Source organism: Garra rufa, chromosome 25, assembly GCF_049309525.1.
Source record: "Garra rufa chromosome 25, GarRuf1.0, whole genome shotgun sequence".
Classification (NCBI taxonomy): domain Eukaryota; kingdom Metazoa; phylum Chordata; class Actinopteri; order Cypriniformes; family Cyprinidae; genus Garra; species Garra rufa.
The window spans coordinates 36,240,752-36,261,894 of NC_133385.1; the positions used below are offsets into that span (position 1 = coordinate 36,240,752).

At 38.1% G+C, this 21,143-nt stretch overlaps 1 protein-coding gene across 3 annotated transcripts; it reads right to left on the bottom strand.

Moving 5' to 3' along the window:
• Positions 1–1,626: 1,626 nt before the first annotated feature.
• Positions 1,627–20,161, bottom strand: lsm14aa (LSM14A mRNA processing body assembly factor a). 3 transcript variants are annotated; one of them, XM_073832347.1, is made up of 11 exons: positions 19,928–20,161; positions 18,149–18,312; positions 16,209–16,353; positions 15,900–16,013; positions 11,893–12,072; positions 10,582–10,662; positions 9,044–9,223; positions 7,542–7,704; positions 7,392–7,424; positions 7,053–7,278; positions 1,627–3,858 (listed from the first exon to the last, which is right to left on the bottom strand). In XM_073832347.1, exons 1-11 carry the CDS (start codon positions 20,046–20,048, stop codon positions 3,835–3,837), a joined length of 1,431 nt encoding a protein of 476 aa, XP_073688448.1. In that variant the 5' UTR covers positions 20,049–20,161; the 3' UTR covers positions 1,627–3,834. The 3 variants fall into 3 exon arrangements, with proteins under 3 accessions (XP_073688448.1, XP_073688450.1, XP_073688449.1); XM_073832349.1 differs by lacking the exon at positions 15,900–16,013; XM_073832348.1 differs by lacking the exon at positions 10,582–10,662.
• Between the last annotated feature and the right edge of the window lie 982 nt (positions 20,162–21,143).

Sequence of the window (21,143 nt, forward strand, 5' to 3'; positions counted from 1 at the left end):
TTTTTCTCTTATAGCACCACAGAGTGGCAAAGCTCAAGTTACATTTGTTTCAGTAAAAGGCAACCTGCGCTTTTCGAACGTTTTGGCGTCCATTTGCCATGGAGTCTTGCAAATTCAACTCTTCAACTCTCGGGCAAAAAAACAGAAACAAAACAAAAAAAAAACACTAGGAGAAAAAAAAAAAAAAAAAAATCCCAAATAACCCAGAAATTTTGCCAGGGTGACGATCAAATCCAGGGTGCGTTTTTTCCTGGTGTGAGCCAAGGATTTCAACATAAGACACTTGAGCCTGCAACGAATGGTTTGGAGTTTGATTTCATACTTTTGATCGCTGTAGCGCCCCCGTCAGGCCGATCGGGGCGAGCTTTGGTGACTCTGTCGGCGGTGTGAGTACTACCATCCCTCCAAGTTTCAAGTCTCTCCAACTTACGGTTTGGTCTGTAAGATCAATTTTACGTGGTGATCGCTGATCCTTGGCCATTCTAAACTCATTGCACACCGAGTCCAAATTTTTTGTATGCGTTTTGTTCTTTTCATATTTAGCATCCTTTCCTATCAAAATGTTATGGATGCAAACACGCAGAAAACCGAACCTGATCCGAATTTTTTGTATGACACGAAAGTTTCGGAGGCACTGTGCAAACGTGATTGCATTGTCATATTTATTTTTTAACATGCAAAAATTTCGGACTCAGTGTGCAATGAACTTAATTACAATAGGGTTTCAGCGTTATGTGCTTGAACCCCTAAATATCTTATGTTATATTCAATAGAAGAAACAAACTCACCAAACAATTCAAAAGGTAAATACATGATTTTTTTTTCTTTTTGACTGAACTTTGCCTTTACTCTTATAGGAACACTCCACTTTTTTTTGAAAATAGGTAGCATCGCGTTAAATGACCAAAGAGTTTCGATATTTGTCCTATTTAAAACTTGACTCTTCTGTAGTTATATCGTGTACTAAGACCGGCGGAAAATGTAAAGCTGCGATTTTCTAGGCCGACAAGATCAAGAACTACACTTCCATTCTGGCGTAATAGTCAAGGAAGTTTGCTGCTGTAACATGGCCGAAGCAGGCGCAGTAATATCACGCCGGTCACATTGAACGTTAACTTGCTGGGAACTAATTTCAGGCGCTGTGTGATATTACTCCGCCTGCTGCGTCCTTATTACGGCAGCAAACTTCCTTGACTATTACGCTGGAATGGGAGTGTAGTTCCTAATCTTATCGGCCTAGAAAATCACAGCTTTACATTTTTCCGCCCGTCTTAGTACACGATATAACTACAGAAGAGTCAAGTTTTAAATAGGACAAATATCGAAACTCGTTGGTCATTTTTGAATGCGATGCTATTGGTCTAATCGGATTCAATGATCTATGCTAAGCTATGCTAAAAGTGATATCGCCAGAACAGGAGAACGGCTGAATGGATTTCAAAACAGTAAAACTCAACTTATTACCTCAGGGGGAGTTGGAGAATGAGCCTATTTCCAAAAAAAGTGGAGTGTTCCTTTAAGTTTAACTAACTGCGTTTAATACAATTGTAAACAATATTTTCATTTTGCAAATGACATATATTGTATGGAGCGTAAACACAACCAAAAAAAAATTAACTCATTACATAGCAGATAGTAAACCGTTTATTCTTGCATCTAGTAAAAACCTCTTTACATGTAGTTGTGAACAGATACCATGCCGGGGTTCACGAGGAAAGTGTGACTCTACCCTGATGGAAGGATTTGGTGTTTATCACAAGACATTTCCAGAACTGTACTCGCCTCACAAGCATCGCCTAGGATCATGGTTTGTGACAAGACCTGCATGCAGCAATTTCCTGATTATACGCCAGTATCACTGTTCCAACACAGCTGGAATTTACACTGTAACACAGTCTCTAAAGAAAACTCTGGAATTAAGTGAACAGACTAATAATACCAGAACATTCCTAGAACTTAAATAAGTGATATTTTAGGACAACATGGACGTTTATTATACCTTCTTTGTTAATGGCTCCATTATAAAGCCCTAATTAATTAGATAAAGATTCACTTGTCAAAATTGAAATGAACGTGTATTATTGGAATAAAGCATCTATTCACTGAATTAAAGAGATTGAAAAAAAGTGCAAGAGGATATATTTTACTCAAGATCCAAAATTCAAAAATGCATCTTTCAGACTTGGACTTTAATTTATGCTCTAATCTGAAAAGTTTATCAACCTAACCCAAATATCCCAACATTTCAAAGAAACATTTAACAAAACAAAAACATCTTTTTTTTTTTTTTTCGCAGAGATGTCACAGCCATACGCTACACGACCAGATCTGAAGTGAGCAGAGTCAAAAAAAAACTGGTCAGTTAAAATGTCAAACCTTCAACGTTAGTGATAAATCCATAAAAAATGACTTCCACTGCAAAAGCTCACTGCGAGACTAATGCAAATCTGCCAGAGATGTTGCAAAATGAAATGTATCCAATCAAAATCAGACTTGCGTGACGCATAGGTGTGGATGTGACATCACAATGTGCACGTCAGGTAGAGCCGCATGAGGTCACGTGACATTAGGACATCATGCTGGTGCAGTCAGTGACTATAAAACAGTAGCTGAACGAGGAGAGAGGGAAAAGCTAAACAGCGTCTGCATTACAGTACACAACACATTCTGGCTGTTCAACGCTCCAGCTTTCAGTCACAAAGACAGAAAGCAGAAGAAATGATCCACTGGGAAGCAGTGCTATTGAATAATCTCTCAAACATCCTGTAAAATAATCATTAAGTGCTTACAAACTTCACTTTGAGCACAGCCAGTTTCACGTGGTGAAGATTATGTGATCTGAATGTTGACTGACAGGCATTTAATTGTTAGTGGTAGAAGCTCAAGAGTGGCAAGAATGCGCCGTCAAAGTAACTGCAGCATAGATTTCTGTAGACTCTCAGAGTAGCATTATTTCCTTAGTAAAGATGGACGTTCACTCGGTAAACGTCTGCTACAAAGTGCTACATACTGCAAAGTGAACCTCATCAAATATAAATCAAACCTATAGAATATATAAACATCACTGAGGATTCTTTGCATCGGTTGACCATTTTGTGTCATTTTAGTTCAAATTGTGCTATTTTAAATTCAAAAGGAATCATTTCTTTCAAAGAGAACATTTCTTTTTTTTTTTTTCCATTGTATCTAAAATGGCATTAGCTATCAATACTGACACATCTCGAAGCGCTTGCCCTGATGAGGAACCTCACTAGAAGCTACAGACCTCTTACAAGGGTTTGATACATCCAAAGAAATCTAAGCCAGACGTACCACGTTTATACATATATTTAAAAAAAAAAAAAAAAAAAAAAAAAAAATCTACTTACTAGAGGAATAGGAATAGTGATGTTGAGGAGTTGAAGACTGAAATTACCTTAGAAAAATATGATACTGTATAAGTTCCAGGCAGTCTGTTTTGATGCTAAGTACACCGGACGATACTTTATAGCAAAACAAGTCAAAAATAAAGCTCATTCAGTGATCGAAATCATCACGATAACGTTGTTCTGGATAATCTGTTAGCTGTGAGCAGCCCTCAGAAATCATAATATATTTGAAACCATCTGGAAATATTATTCTCAAATTAAAGACTCAAAAAAATAGCATTTGTTCCACTCCTCGGGAAGAAATGGAGTGGGCGTTTCATTAATATCCAGGTTTCAAGCAGTCGAACCCCAGTGCTGGTGACAGATTTACAACACGTACGTTTAGCTCCTCGTTCTCAGCAAAACATGTGACCCGAGATGCAGTTCTCACACAAATCAGGTCTTCTTGATCCACTTCCTCTGATCACTACGCAGTGATTTTGTTATCCTTCTGGGGAAACAAGTAAAAAGAGAAAAGTAAATCTCTAGCAAAGAAAAATAAATCTGAATCTCACACATGTATGCAAAAAAATAAAATAAAAAACACCTGATTTTTTGGTTTACAGTTGATGTACTTATTTCTAAATAAATTTAGTCACAGGTTTGAATGGTCGTGCTAGAAAGTGTCTAAATGATGTCATTTCCTTGATGTCTATTCGAAGGAATGTTTAACAAGGAATTGTTTATTAAATTGAAATTCATGCAGTAACAGGGTTGCACACTTTTTTTTTTTTTGAAAAAGTTAATCAGTGGAATTTAAATGCATTTCATTGCAAAATGACACCGCTGTATTGTTTAAATAGTTGGATACATTTGAGATACTCAAGTTAGGTGGGCCAAAATAATTTGTGCATTTGATGCATTTAAAACATTCGCAAACCATAATTTTAAATCAAGACTCGAGCACGGATCATTCATTTGCGAAATGAATCATGAACCCACTCCTAAATTCCAATCTAAATCAAGTAATCTGCGAATCCGCTCCGAAGTCCCGATCTGAATAAAATGATTAGCGATACGTGAAGCTTCAATCTAATTATCTGAGAACCTGCTCAGAATCAAATGATTCACAAACCCGCTCCAAAGACCTGATCTAAATTAAATATTTGTGATGCCCGATCTGAATCAAATGATCCGATTGGAGCTCTTTGAAACAATACATTTTGCGACGCAACGGTTTAACTGATTCAGAGTTTCAAAAGCTCTGTTTTACCCATCACTATATGTGCTTTTTAAAATCAGTTCTGATCCAAATCCCACTCCAATGTAACAAACTGAATTAAATGATTAATGATACACAAAGTTCCGAGCCAAATCAAATGATCTGCGAACCCGCATCGAAGTCCTGATCTGAATCATATGATTCACGAACCCGCTCCGAAGACCTGCTCTAAATGAAATGATTTGCAATGGTTTAACTGATTCAGAGTTTCAAAAGCTCAGTTTCACCCATCACTATCTATGCCTTTTAAAATCAGTTCCGATCTAAATCAAATGATTGGCAATATGCAATGGAGGGGGTTCATATTTGATTCAGATCGAGACTTCAAATGAAATGATCTGAATTAAATGATTCATGATACCCAAAGTTCCGACCCAAATCAAATGATTTGTGATGTGCAAAGTTCTGATCTAAATTAAATGATTTGCAAACCCACTCTGAAGTCCCGATCTGAATTAAATCATTTGCAATACGCGAAGCTCCGGTCTAAATCAAATGATCTGTGAGCCCGGTCCAAAGTCCTGATCTGAATCAAATGATTCACGAATCCGCTCCGAAGACCTGACGAAAATTAAATGATTTGTGATGACCCGATCTGAATTAAATTATCCGATTGGAGCTCTTCCAAACAGTGAATCATCCATGATTCATAATGATCTACAAACCCGCTCCGAAGTCCATATCTGAATCAAATGATTCACAAAATCCCGCTCCAAAGTAATATGAATTAAGTGATTCGTGATATGCAAAGTTCCGATCCAAAAAAATTATTCACAATAAGTGCTCCGAAGTGCTGATTTGAATCAAATGAGTCACAATACATAAGCTCCGATCTAATTCAAATGATCCAATTAGAACAATTATGCGACGCAATGGTTTAACTGATTCAGAGATTCAAAAGCTCCGTTTCTCACACCATTATTTGTGCCTTTTAAAACCAGTTCCAATCTAAATCAAATGATTTGAAAACACGCTCCAAAGTCCGGATCTGAATCAAATGATTCACGTTACGTAAAGTTTCGATCCAAATCAAATGATTTGAGTCAGGCGCTCTGAAGTCCGGATCTGAATCAAATGATTCAAGTTATGTAAAGTTTCGATCCAAATCAAATGATTTGCATTAAGCGCTCTGAATCAAATGATTCACATTACGTAAAGTTTCGATCCAAATCAAATAATTTGCATTAAGCGCACTGAAGTCCGGATCTGAATCAAATGATTCAAGTTACGTAAAATTTCGATCCAAATCAAATGATTTGCATTAAGCGCTCTGAATCAAATGATTCACATTACGTAAAGTTTCGATCCAAATCAAATAATTTGCATTAAGCGCACTGAAGTCCGGATCTGAATCAAATGATTCACGTTACGTAAAGTTTCGATCCAAATCAAATAATTTGCATTAAGCGCACTGAAGTCCGGCTCTGAATCAAATGATTCACGTTACGTAAAGTTTCGATCCAAATCAAATAATTTGCATTAAGCACTCTGAAGTCCGGATCTGAATCAAATGATTCACGTTACGTAAAGTTTCGATCCAAATCCAGCACCAAAGATCTGATCTGAATCAAATTATTCGCTATACGTGAAGACTCGATCTAAACCAGTGGTTCTCAATCCCGGTCCTGGGGGACCCCTGCTCTGCACATTTTGCATGTCTCCCTTGTTTAACAAACCTGATTGAATTTATCAGCTCATTAGTTCAGTTTGTGTATCTCTGTCAATCGGGTTTGTTAAATAAGGGAGACATGCAAAATGTGCAGAGCAGGGGTCCCCCAGGAACAGGATTGAGAACCACTGATCTAAACCACATTATCTGCAAACCCGCTCCGAAGTCCTGAGACTGAATCGAATGATTCGCAAGCCCGTTCTGAAGTCCCGATCTAAATGAAATGATCCGATTGGAGCTCTTCGAAAAAGTGAACCATTTTGCGTCGCAATAGTTTAACTAATTCAGAGTTTCGAAAAGCTCAGTATTACCCATCACTATACGTGCCTTTTAAAATCATTACAAACATTGTCAAACATTTAAAAAAGGAAGGCATCTTTTTAATAGTGAATCGCTTGAACAATATGACCTACGTCACAAGTTTGAATCAGAGCGGTTCCAGCATAAATCACTTTCTCAATTGATTCGGTTCATCTGTTTCTCTTTTCGTGTCTTCAGCCATCTCAACACAATATCGTCAGTACTACTACTGGCTTAGCTCACTAGTTTTATGACATTAACTAAACTGAAAAAGTATGATGTTCTTTTAATTGCGTGAAAAGATGTGCTTATTTTTAAAATTTAACAGTTATTTTATAAATATACTGTCTTTCAATAATTCAAGTACTTCAAGCACCTTGTACAAACCAGATTTATATAAAATGTTGATGTACTTATAGAAAATACAGAAAATAATTTCTGACTCATTCATTACCCTGTATTCAAAATCAGCGAACTCTCTTCCTCCTTGACTTCCTCTGTATGCTCCTCTAAAGCCTCTTCCACCAGGATAAGATCCAAACGACCCCCGTCCAGCTCCGCGGCCCCCTCTGAAGCCCATGCCACCGCGACCCCTGTAACCTCCGCGACCCCGCCGCAACGGGATGCCAAACGTCTCTGCATTCATCCTCCGCTCTTCCGCCCAGGTCTGCCTCCTCTCTCTTACCGATGAATTGATAAAAACAAGTTCAAATACATTGTACCAATTTTTCATAGCAAGTTTCTACACAAAATGAAGCAAATTCCAAGAAGCGTTGGCTTCTGCTGTACTCACCGGGGAAATCCAAACCCTCCAGACCTCTCCTTCCTGTTTGAAACCAGGTACAACGACAAAATGTACATATTTTATTTGTTGCATCATGTAGCAAAAGTGAGATTTTACAGATGGAGGCTCCTATTTAAAGTGTGCTGGATGTGATCTGACCTTGTGTCGTCACAGGAGATGTTGTCAAAGAAGGATTTGGATTTATCGTAGTAGCAGTTTGGTCCGAGTGATTCTTCTTCATCAGCGTTTCCTTCGCTGTTCTGAGTGTCGACCCCTGAATCACCCTTATCCTCACCGTTCAGAGCCTTATCGGTCTTCTCATCTGAACAAACATGTATAGTTAAACACACCTGCATTTTTCTAGTCTACAGCATCAGAATCGATCTTCTTTACCTTCTATTGTGGAAAAAGTCTGCTGGAATGTGAATGTGAAGTGTACTTAAATATAAATAAACTAGATCAAGTCTGTCAAGAAAAAGCGTGAAGAAGCCTGATCAGAAAGTGTGAAAATTTGTGTGAAAAGGTTTTCAGTCTGAAAAAGATTTAAAAGTAGAGTTTAAAGCAGTTTTAAAGCCTAAAGCTTGAATGTTTTGAAGGCAAGAGTCTGTCGGATGGATAAATGGCACGTTTTCGCATGTTGCTAGCATGTTTTTAACTTATTTAACCTGTTAACAGCATGTAGCTAGCATGATTAGCAAGTTACTTGCATGATCAACATATTGCTAGCACGTTTTTAGCATTATTAACATGTTTCTAGTATGTTTGTAGCATGATTAACATGTCAATAATGTGTTGCTAGCATGATTCACAAGGCACTACCATGTTTCAAGCAGTATTAGCATGTTACTAGCCTGAGTAGCATGTTTCTAGCCTAACTGACGTTAACATGCTAACAATGCGTTAATCATTAAAAACATGTTAACATGTTAATTACGCTAGAAACATGCTAACACTGTTAGAAACATGGTAACATGTTAATCATACTAAAAACATGTTTCTAACAGTATTAGCATGTTTTTAGCATGTTACTAGCATGATTAGAATGTCGTTATAATGGTGTTTGCATTACTAGAAAGTTACTAGCATGATTAGTATATAGTTGCCAGTAGGTTGTTAACATAAGCTTGTTACTAGCATTTTGTTAACATGATTAAAATATCATTAGCATGTTAGCATTAAAGTTACTAACATAATTAAGATGTTTCTTGCATGATTAACACGTTTCTAGCATGATTAGCATGCCGTTCGTAAGTTTCTAACATAAGCCCGTTACTAGCATGTTGCTAGCATGAATGTTATGTTAGCAATAGTAGCCTGCTGTTAGCATGATTAGCATGGCGTTAGTATCTTTCTAACATGTTTTTAACATGATTAGCGTGTTGCTAGCGTATTTCTAGAAGCTAGGCTTAGATGGACAGATAGCCAACTTAAACTCTAATTTACAGTACTTTAGTTTAGCATAAATGATTTTCTGTACATTCGTCCGTCCTACTTGGATCCAAAAAACCCACTCTAAAAGTTACACTAATTGCATTAGAACACATTTTCATTTAATTGCATTTATAATGCAGCTTAGTGTCAGAAAACTTTTCACAAGCACTCCATAATAAGTCTGCTAAAGTAGAGACTTTTTCTGCTGATCTTGCATATTTAATCTGTACCTTTCAGCTTGAGTTTGCTCTGGAACTCCTTGTCGATCTCCTCTTTGTTGAACTGAGCATTGGCACTCTCAAAGTCAAAGTCTTTCTCAAACTTCATGGGTCCTTCTCTCCTGACAGGGAACCGGCCTCTACCACGATGACCTCCGGCGCGGCCGCGGCGGGGAGCAGGAGGGCCACCAGCTGAGCAGAACAAACACTCGATTATATTTACAGAAAACATGTCAAATACATCAAATATACATATAAAAGTATAAAAAAAAAGAAAATAAGCATGCTGTGACATTCAGTTGCTAGTGACATAAAGGAAAGTCTTTTCTGACAGACAATAGTTACGTTTAGACGTGTTGTGCATAAAAGGTTGTTGTCTATTCAAAAGTAATCAAGCTTAAAGGAGTTCACTTTCAGAACAAAAATGTACAGATAATGTACTCACCCCCTTGTCATCCAAGACGTTCATGTCTTTCTTTCTTCAGTCGTAAGGAAATGGTGTTTTTTAAAGAACAACATTTCAGGATTTCTCTCCATATAATGGACTTTTATGGTGCCCCCGAGTTTGAACTTCCAAAACGCAGTTTAAATGCAGCTTCAAATGGCTCATAAGGATTCAATCCCAGGAAAGAAGGGTCTTATCTAGCAAAATGATGGGTTATTTTCTAAAAGAAACTACAATTGATATACTTTTTAACCTCAAATGCTCGTCTTGTCTAGCTCGGCAAGACAAGCATTTGAGATTAAAAGGTATATAAGTTGTAAATGTTTGTTGAAAACCGATCGTTTCGCTAAATAAGACCCTTCTTCCACCGCTGTGATCATTTAGAGCCTTTTAAAGCTGCATTTAAACTGCATTTTGGAAGTTCAAACTCGGGGGCACCATAGAAGTCCATTATATGGAGAGAAATCCTGAAATGTTTTCCTCAAGAAACACCATTTCCTTACGACTGAAGAAAGAAAGACAAGGGGGTGAGTACATTATCTGTAAATGTTTGTTTCTGAAAGTGAACTGCTCCTTTAAAGTAAAATAAAGATATCACTTGAAGTAAATAAGCACAACTTGTGTGAACAGAGTTACCCAAGAATCATAAAGACACAAGGCCACACAGAGAAGAACGAAAGCATTTAAAGGTCAATGGACACGAGTAAATTTAGCATATTGAGTGAATCTCATGAAAGGTCACCATTCCACTAAAATACAAAAATATGCATACATGCGCATTTTCAAGACAATTAGGCACTCCAATTGGAACTGTTTTAATTATTATTATTAATATCAGCACATCGGTAGAGTACTGATTTTTTTCTCTTAATTCCAATGTCACATGTGAAGGCTACTGGTCCAAAATATCATAGTGAAACATTCTCATCAGATTGCATGAGATTCACCATCCAGAAGGTCCTCTATAATAAAGGAGCTTGTGAAAAGCCACTGTGTGGATGCATGAAACACAGATGGACGAAGCTCTGACAAGAATCATGCAGTTTTAGCATCCAACCGCACAACATAACTGCGGTGAATGTCTTTTCGGCAGACGTGTTATAACCTGCAAGCCGTTTAGAAGTGTCCCTGTTTCCTCCTCTGGACTGACTGGACTCTGGTACGCTTGGTTTCGGGACTTCAGTGCCTGGGAGAGTATAACTCTTTAAGACATGTTAAGCTGTACCAAATCCTTGTTGCAGAACCGGTTTTAAAACTAGTATTGTTCATACGGTGTCATATTTCTCCATTTCATAATATTGTTCCTTTCATGAGAAGCCCTAATAAAGGGCCTTCGATTGCTGAAAAAAAATAGGCGAAATCCATTATATTTGTCAAGTGGACAGCCAGAATCATAGGCTGTATCTTAAAAACTACCTACCTAGGCAGCATACTTGGCCCAAACATTATTGTAGGAGCACTAAGGGCCTAACATTATAATTCAGTTTTTAAAACAGCAGCAGTTTGGCCTAAACTGACAAAATAATTGACCATGGATGTTAAAACAAGGTATTAACGTTTGCCTACAAAACCACCACATGGCTCTGCACCCCTTTACCTAAATTCATTACTTCTGACTTATGTGCCCTCTAGAAGCTTGCGCTCTACAAGTGAACGACGCATTATTGTGCCATCCCAAAGATGTACAAAATCACTTTCACATTAAATGTACCCTTCTGGTGGAATGACCTGCCCAACTCAACCCGAACAGCAGAGTCTTTAGCCATCTTTAAGAATCTGCTAAAAACACATCTCTTCCATCTTTATTTGAAGCTCTAACTCTAGCACCCACTATTCTAAATCTTATACTCTATTACTTTACTTACTGCTTGTTTTCTTAAGAAAAATAAATAAATAACACTTGCATCCCTCTTCTTGTTGTATTCTATCTATCTATTTTCAGGCCTCTAACACTAACTTGTTTTTTCCATTTTTTTAATCTTATCTGTTTTATTTTTATTATATAATAAAAAAAAAAACCTTGATACGTGTACTGCGTTAGGCTAAATGAGACTTGTCATAGCACTTGCGTGTTATTGCTCTTTTGTTGATTTTGATTGCTTCCATTGTCCTCTTTTGTATATAGTTTTGGATAAAAGTGTCCCCCGAAGCCACGTTGAGCACTTTTATAATGGATGGAAAGCTTTGAAGAGCCAGAACATTTTTTTTTTTTTATATAACTCCAATTGTACTCATCTGAAATAAAAAAAAAAGTCATATACAGCTAGGATGGCTTGAGGGGGAGTAAATCATGAAGTAATTATTATTTTGGGTGAACTATCCCTTTAAGCATCATTTGGAACATCAAGTGGTAACACTGAACTGCAACATGTCAGACTTGAGCGTCAAAGTTTGTGGCATCTGGACTTGTTCTCACCCCTAGTGTGTTCTGTGAGGTCCACAGGCTTCTGTGTATTGGTGGAGGCTACGCGAGTTGACACGGGACTCTTGCGACCCACAGCTGTGGAAGCTAAAGTGGTGACCGCAGATGCTGAGGAGGCAGCAGGTTCCACTGGGGGGCTCTTTCGCAGAGTGTCCAGAGCCGGACTGGTGTTGCCTGTATAAGAAAAACGTTAAAGTTAAAAGACACTTACGTAATTGATCATTTACAGCAAAAAGGTTAAGAACCACAGCCACCCTAATGTGAGGAAATCAGTGCTGGTTAGAAGACAAAATATGGTGAATTGAGTTAATGAAGTCATTTATTGATTAAATAGTGATTAAACAGATCACCACAATCCAGTCACACACTCAACTATAAATAGTATCTGAAGAAATTCTAAATTAAAGTTTCAAAAGACACCGTGGCCATGTACACACAGCAGCTAAATAAAGTTGTTCGCAGAGAGCTTAATCCAGTTCAGTACAGAGCTCAAGGTAGACAACAGAAAGCCTCAGGTCGTGACAACTAAACTTACATTAAATGTGAGTAGAGTGCAGAGAATCAAACTGTAGTAGTAGTTGTTAATGGAGTTGAGTCACTCACAAATTCTGACATCTGGACTACAGGGACTCCAAAGCCAACCATCAAGTCACAGAGTCTAATGACACTATGCATTCATGGTGGAAGTGGCTTGCTAGTGCACAAGTAGCTACGACAGAATGGCCACATAAGTGAAGGAACTTCACAGAAAACAAGAGCACTGAAAGAGACAATCTTAGCACACTGCATTTCCAACAATGGGGACAATCCAGCCCAATGGTGGATAGCTCCGCAAGGTTTTGTGGTTTATAAAAGTGATCATGACGTGTGATGACCCTAACACAATGAATCAAATACACCAACTTGCAAATCTGAAGTAATCCTGAAGACTTCAATCAGATTTTTCAGGAGTGCTTGAGGGCAAGAGATGCCAATCCCTGATCTAACCCTAAGCAAAAGTAAGAAACCTAGGAAGAGGTACGATGGAAAGATAATGTTAGCTGGAGCTTTTCTGCTGAGGGTGGTCTACAACCCTCTAATCCAGGGCTGGGCAACTTTGGTTCTGGAGAGCCACTGTCCTGCAGAGTTTAGCTCAAACCCTAATCAAACAAACCCAAACAAGCTAAATCAAGGTCTTCAAGATCACTAGAAAGTTAGCGTGCTTGATTAGAGTTGGAGCTAAACTCTGCAGGACAGTGGCTCTCCAGAACCAAAGTTGCCCAGCCCTGCTCTAATCCCTAGAGAACTTGCCCAGGTGGTGATTGTGAGAAGTCTTAACATGCGAACTCTGCAGAATCAAGGGGCACACAAAGGCACAAATCCTGTCGAGCTGCAAGACAGCAGCGACCCAAGGAAAGTACAGGTGGTGCCATGATAAAGTATCAGAGCTCACAGGCATCCTGAAGCAACACAGGATGAAGCACCTAGGCAGGGCATAGCCAGCATATACAATTTCATTTATTAAGGAAAGAGCTTGGCACTTGTCCATATTTTGCACCAAGGCCAAATGTGTGGCACCATGCCCAATTGTGGATAGGCCTGGACCCCAAGGGCATGCAGAGTTTTGAAGTCTACACACATGACCTGTAAAGACTAACACAATGAATTAAACACACCAACTTGTAATTCTGAAGACTTCAGTCAAGACTTTTCAGGAATGTTTGATTTGGGGTGCAGTTCAACTCTACAGGACATTGCACCTTGATGACCAGGGTCACCCATCCCTGATCTAGCCCAAAGCGAAAGTAAAGTGAAAAGTACTATGGAAAGTAGGATCTTCAAGTATACTGGATAAGTTGGGTCCTCCCGAAGAGGAAGATAATGTAACTTCATGAGACTGGAGCCGTTTTGAATCTTTTCTGATGAGGGTGGTCTACAATGCCCTCTAATCCCTGGAGAACTTGCACAGGTGGTGATTGTAAAAAGTCCCAGTGTGCAAACGCCGCAGAGTCAAGTGGCCTTAAAAGGCACACATCCTGTCGAACTCCAAGGCAGCAGCAACCCAGGGAAAGTTCAGGTGGGGCATGATAAAGTATCAGTGCTCACAGGCATCCTGAAGCAAGACAGGATTGAAGCACCCAGAGAGGGCATAGCCAGTATATACAATTTCTATTAAGGAATGAGCCAGGCACTTGCCCCCATGTTGCACCATGGCCAAACGTGCTGCACTTAGACCATAGGTGTGGAGACTTACCCAAGTAAAAAGTACCCTGATTGTATCTTATCCACAACCCTGGACACCAAAATATGTGGCCAGAAGCTGGAAAGTGGAGCTGGCACAACTTTGGAAAGAGGTTGCCAGGAAGCATCAGATGAGTTCTGGTTCGGAGCCACAGCCTAGTTTCAAATCGGTTCTTTGTCTTTCAACACCCACAGCACTTGAATGGAAATGTAGGTTCACAAAGCCATGAATATCAATAGCAATTTAACGTCCACCGTGGTTGATATTAGGCTTGTTCAGGATGCATAAGTACTGCACGGATCTGTCGGCATGTGACGAAGTACCGTGAGAGCAATTCAAAAGCTTAAAGAGTCATCTGTTCTCCAATCGCTCTCATGATGCTTGTGCCATGTGCTGGTCAGTCTGCACAGTGCCAACGCATCTCAAGCAAACCTGGTGTGTTTGACTCTGCCATGCTAACATTGCTAGGAAAGATGGTACGTATTGAGTGACATACAACATGGCTCCGTGGTGGTTCTCTAGCCCGTGGAAAGGCAAACTGGTTCTTACAAGGCTCACCAATTGAACAAACTTTGAAATGGCAATAGAACAGGCTCTGAACTAGCACTTGGTTCATGCTGGTGGAAAAGGGGTAAGAAAGCACAGCAAGTACAAGAAGCTGGATGCTTGATCAGATAAAGCAGGGGTGACCAGCGTCAGTCCTGGAGAGCCACAGTGCTGCAGAGATTTGCTCCAACCTCGATAAAACTCATTTTCCTGTAGGTTTCTAGTAACCTTTAGACCTTGATTAGTTTGTTCAGGTGTATTTGATTAGGGTCCGTGCTAAACTAGCTAATCAAGGTCTAAGGGTTACTAGAAACCTACAGGAAGGTGAGTTTTATCAAGGTTGGAACAAAACTCTTGCAGGACTGTGGCTCTCGAAAATGAACATTGGCCACCCCTGCATAGGGGAATACCCTTTTGGGAGCAGCTAAGAATGTGGGAGGCTAAGAATAGGTTGGAAAATCACCAGAAAGAGACTACTGTTGTTATGGAACTGGAGAAAAAAAATTGAGCTTGCAGTCAGGACACGAGTGATGGGTTGTCCTGTACTACTGACCCACTAACTCGAATCTCATAACTGGGGATTGAAACACATGGGAAGGTTAGGCTGGACTTGCAAGCCAGAAGTTTCTGGAAAGTAAACAAAGAAAACCTGTGAAACGGGAAAGTTCCCCAAGGATTCATTGGGATGCCAACCCTATACACTGCAAACTCAAGAGGGCACCAAGCAAGTTTAGCAAGCTTGAATCTCTTGTGAGCACAGGAAGATAATGTTTGACAGACAATAATGTCCTGCCACTAAAACTAGTCTTGTCAAACAGTTTGAACCCATACTTTGTTTACTTTGTTAACTCATCTATTCTGCACACACAAGTATACCACTCACTCCACCTATTTAAATGAGTTTATTTCCAAAGAGCTGCAGTGTGTACGTGGCCTGTAAAGTTACTTAGGTTATCAGAAAACTATTAAACCCCTTAACTTTTCTTCTACATGCAGGTGCTTTTAAAACTTCCTCCGAGAGTGAGAAACGAAACTGTTACACATGAAACTTTTAAAAGACATAGACAACTGAGACAGGATCTTTTAGGATCTTGCTTAGTACTAAACACAAAGCTTTTTTTCACACTGATAAATTAAAGTAAAATTTTTATTTGATTTGGCAGTTGGATGAACTCAAATCATTTGGCTTATACATTTTAAATAGCCTGATTTTGGCCCCCAGGGAGAGTTTTACCTTCTGCTATGAATGCACGCAAAGTGTCACTGTTGAAAGCAGATGCAATAGTACTGCTCTGAGACAGTGCGGCAGTCATGCCAGTGTCTCTACCAAACAATCCCATTGTACTTCCTGTGAGGAAAGGAAGAGCAGGCACACACATCAGAGGTGCCACAGGATCATCAAATACGGACTCAAATATCCCGTTCTGTCACTTCTGCTCAGCAACTTGTAACATTGTGATAACACATCTTGTGATATTAAAAATGTTCCTCGGTTTAGATGAAATGAAACCGCTCTAGTACAAAGCTGTGAAGGGGCACTCACCGACTCCAACAGTGCCAAACTGTGGTGAAACCAGTGGGCTGGGGTTGAACTGGGTGTATGGCGTGACTTGCGGACGGTTGAACAGACCGTAGGAGTTCCCAGACTGGAAGGATGATGGTGGGGCAGTGGAAGATCCCATAGAGGACTAACAGATGAACAAAACATGATGAGGTCACTGTTTAAGAACTGCCCAATAAAGAATGACAAACTGAAAACCAACACCATTCAAACTAACAATTATGAAACACAGCTCAAAGATTTCTTTATACAGGTTTTCACTAGTTTCAGCAACTGAAAGCTAATGAGCTGCCTATCTAGATTTTTAGTACAAGCCAAAAGTGAATCAAACTAGTTTGGAGGGGCTTAAATTATTTGTGACCCTAGACCACAAAACCAGATTTACAATTGAAATTAAGATACAACTATTTGAAAATCTGGAATCTGAGGGTGCAAAAAAAGTAAATACTGAGAAAATCACCTTTAAAGTTGTCCAAATGAAATTCTTGGCAATGCATTTTACTAATCCAAAATAGCGTTTATATGTGACCCTGGACCACAAAACCAGTCTTAAATCGCTGGGTTATATTTGTAGCAATAGCCAAAAATACACTGTATGGGTCAAAATTATTGACCCATATTGTCAAAAATCATTAGGAAATTAAGTAAATATCATGTTACATTAAGATTTTTTTGTAAAATTCCTACTGTAAACCTATCAAAATGTAATTTTTGATTAGTAATATGCATTGTTAAGAACTTAATTTGGACCACTTTAAAGGTGATTTTCTCAGTATTTTGATTTTTTGCACCCTTAGATTTCAGATTTTCAAATAGATGTATCTCGGCCAAATATTGTCCTATCTTAACAAACCATACATCAATAGAAAGCTTATTTATTGAGCTTTCATATGATGTATATATCTCAGTATTGTAAAATTTAACCTTATGACTGGTTTTGTGGTCCAGGGTCACATATATAGTTAGGGTAGGAAATTTACAAATACACGAATGATTTTTGGCATGAAAGAAAAATCTACCAGTCTGACCCACACAATGCATTATTGGCTCTTGCTAGAAATATACCCGTGCTACTTACGACTTAAATTGTGTTCTAGATTTAATCATGTCTGACTTAAAGGGTTTTTGTTTTGTTTTTTAAGTTGAGTTCATTTGTTTACAGGGGCAACGCACATTAATGGCTGCAAAAGTGCCAGAATTAGCCAAAAAGTCTATTTTTCATTGGTAAACCCTTAACAGAATGCTGAAATGTCACCCTAAAAACAAAAATCGGAGTCCTACACAAATATACAGACCAACGTAAGAAATAAATTAAAATACAAATACATGAAAGTACATAATCAAACTAAAACGCAGTAATTGAAAGTTATCCAATCATAAATGAAATCCTAGTCATCCTGCTTTCCACTCTTTCATATTGCCTCGGTTTGCTTCTTTGATTGATGAAAGACAGTTACAGGATTAGTTCACTTCCAGAACATCCAACCCCCTTGTCATCCAAGATGTTCGTGTTTTTCTCTTTTCAGTCGTAAAGAAATGATGTTGAGGAAAACATTTCAGGATTTCTCTCCATATAATGGACTTCTATGGTGCCCCCGAGTTTGAACTTCTAAAATGCAGTTTAAATGCATCTTCAAAGACCTCTAAATGATCCCAGCCGAGAAAGAAGGGTCTTATCTAGCAGAACGGTTGGTTATTTTCTAAAACATTTACAATTTATGTACTTTTTAATCTCTACACAGAGCTAGACAAGATGAGCATTTGAGGTTAAAAAGTGCATAAATTGTAATTGTTTTTACAAAATAACAGATCGATTGGCGTACATGTGCCTAAAACACATTAGTAGTTTACTATCTTATTATAAACCTTAATTTAATTTGTACTGGGTACTTATTAGCTACTGAGCGCATCCTTGTCTATACCTGAACGATGGCGGGGTCCTGAGGCAGAGAGCATGTCGGTTTGGGAGGTTCGCACACCGTCAGGTCTTTGATGTCACTTCCTCTGAATATAATATACTCAAAGATCTCATCCCTGGGTGCAATGGGGCGGTCCGTGGGTCGGTCCTCAGTGCCAAAGGAGCGCACTGCAACGAGAATTAAAACAGTAAAACATGTTTTAAATGAGATTTTTCCTAGAGATCTGACTGTAATAATGGTGATAGACTGTAATCTTCTTAAAATCAGCTTTTGCATGTTAAGTAATCCAGTTGTTCGGTCTGACGTCAGCACTTCCAAACAAACAAAGGGTGCTTACGGAAATCATGTTCCTAAGCTTCATAATATACATAGCGAAGTTTCAGTTTGCCAGGCAGTGATTCATTTTTATGAATCATTTAAACATTTGTTTCTGGGGCACTGCAAGTTTGGACTACACCTTAAGCTTTTAATTTAATCTTAGCTTAAATGCGTGCTATAAATGAGCAGTTGAGACTGAATAACAGCGTTTCATCATTTCATATATATTAAATGTAGTAATAATAAATGTAACTATTTAAGGGGAGACACTGGAGGCAAAAACTGTTTTTTCATACACCTATCAAGTTTGAGATTTTGGGCTTTTTGCTGTTTCATAAAGTGTTTTTTCAAACTAGTGGGAAGAAAAGATCCACAAAAACACTGTTAAGTGTTTATTTTATAGCACTTTATCTATTCGTGTCAATGGATTTTAAATACAATGCATTTTTTAAAGGTTGTTTTCTCAAAATCATTTTTTTCCTTCTACACCGAGCCATAAATCTTCACTTCAGTAACACTTACACACACCAAACTCTACATTTTTATTCCTGTCTATATCCTCTGTTTTTACCGAGGAATTTGTTCATATATAATTTATATTTTATTCCCCAAATAATGTTAAAATATATATATATACTGTTTCCTGACTGTTCTAAGTTTTTTTTTTTTTTTTTTTTTTCTGAATAATGGAGTAACAAAATTCCCTCTGTAAAAACATTTGACTCAATTTATATTATATTTCATTATTTTATTAAATAATGCCTCGTGTGCATATTTAAACCTAACATTTCAGAAAACTTGTAATACAAAAACCTGGGTAAGGTGATAACTGTTTGTTAATTTGAGTTTTTTTACCCTGTTCACCCGCAGTGTCTTGCTTTAACACCAAAAAAGTTACATAACTGTAGTTATATAAAAAGTTAAACATCGACGATCAATTACTCAGAAATTTTCCATGGAGAACATAGTTTGTCAAAATATCATAGTGGCTAATAATACAATTAAAATGGTACCTTGATTTTACATTAGTTACAATAACAGTCAAAGTGGTACTCTTTGTTAACCCGTTAACATGGCAAGTCTGCAATAGTGTGCATCACTCTTAGACAACAACAGCTGGGTAGAGAGAGGAAATCACATTTAAAAACACTAACAATTAACATGCTGTGGGAAATCCTAGTCAGCAGACAGCGTTAACACATTTTTACATTTTAAGACATGACATACGCGTTGATTTTGCCATTATGCAGGTGAATATGATGCATAAAATTGAAACACGCTTCTGAACCTCAAAACAGCTGCACGAGGCTCTAGTGCTCGACCCTGCTGTCTGTGTAGGGCAGGTCAGTACATTTAAGACACAGCCACTTTGCTAATTTATATGAAAATACTAATGTTAACGGTTAACACAAACCAAAGCCTGTTAGAAGTGCGTGTGTGCTGTGTTTAAAGAGTGTTGTTGACCTTTGGCGAGCGCGACGGTGGAGTTCTCTGTGTCGATGGTGTAGAGAATGCCTTCATAACGGATCTCCGCTTTGCTGATCAAACTGATCTTACTGCCGATATACGGCGTGCCGCCGCTCATCGTGACACTAGTTTGAGCTAAACTGAGAGAGTTTGGTTAAAAAATACAGCTGCACTTCACAGGATAAACAAACTGCTGCTAGTGCGTGAGTGTGTTTGCTAAAATAATATGGCCGCCTGCATTTTCAGGCCACTAGGCGGAAGTGACGTTAGACCGCCTTCATTACGTCAGTATCAGGGTTTCCCAACTTATTTTTTCTTTTCTTTTTTTCTCCGTTTATCAACGAATTTTGGTTTAATATATCCAAACTTTGCTTTAAAGATCGCCCTAACGTGTGATATACATGTATAGTTATTTTTACCTCACTGTAAATAATATAGAATGTGGGAACGTAACGTTAATTATTTTATTGGCAGAATAAAGTTCCTCAGTAATAAACTGTTTTTATATTTCGTATTGACTTCAACTACCTAATTAGGACACTAAAAAACAATAAACAATTATGGAAAAAGTGTAAACATTGTATTAAGAGCTTTTAATTGTTCTTAGTTTTCATTTATTTAGTTTACCCTAATTTTACATGTATGCCATCCACCCCTTCTGTATTAGTTTAGAAGAAGTTTTTTTTATCCAATGTGACTTACAAATAAGGAATACAACAAGCAATAAAATAGTAATACAAGCTGTTTTTTCATGCACCTGTCAAGTTGGAGATTTGGGGCTTTTTGGTGTTTCATAAAATGTTTTTTTCAGACCAGTGGAAAGAAAACAGTAAAGTGTTTATTTTTATAGCACTTTATCTATTTGTGTCAATTGATTTTAAATACAATGCATTTTTTAAAGGCCGTTTTCTTTGTAAATGAGTTTTTTCTCCTACACGGAGCCATCTTTATTCCTGTCTATATCCTGAAGGTTTTTACAGAGGGAGTTGTTCATATATAATTTGCTTGATTTTATACAACATTTTATTCCCCAAACAATTGTAAAAAAGCGCATCTTTTGACAAGCAATACATGTGACCTTGGAACACAAAACCAGTCAAAAGGGTAATATTTTTAAAAGATGTATACGTCATCTGAAAGCGGAATAAATAAGCTTTCTGTTGATGTATGGTTTGTTAGGATAATCTGAGGGTGCAAAAAAAATCGAAATATT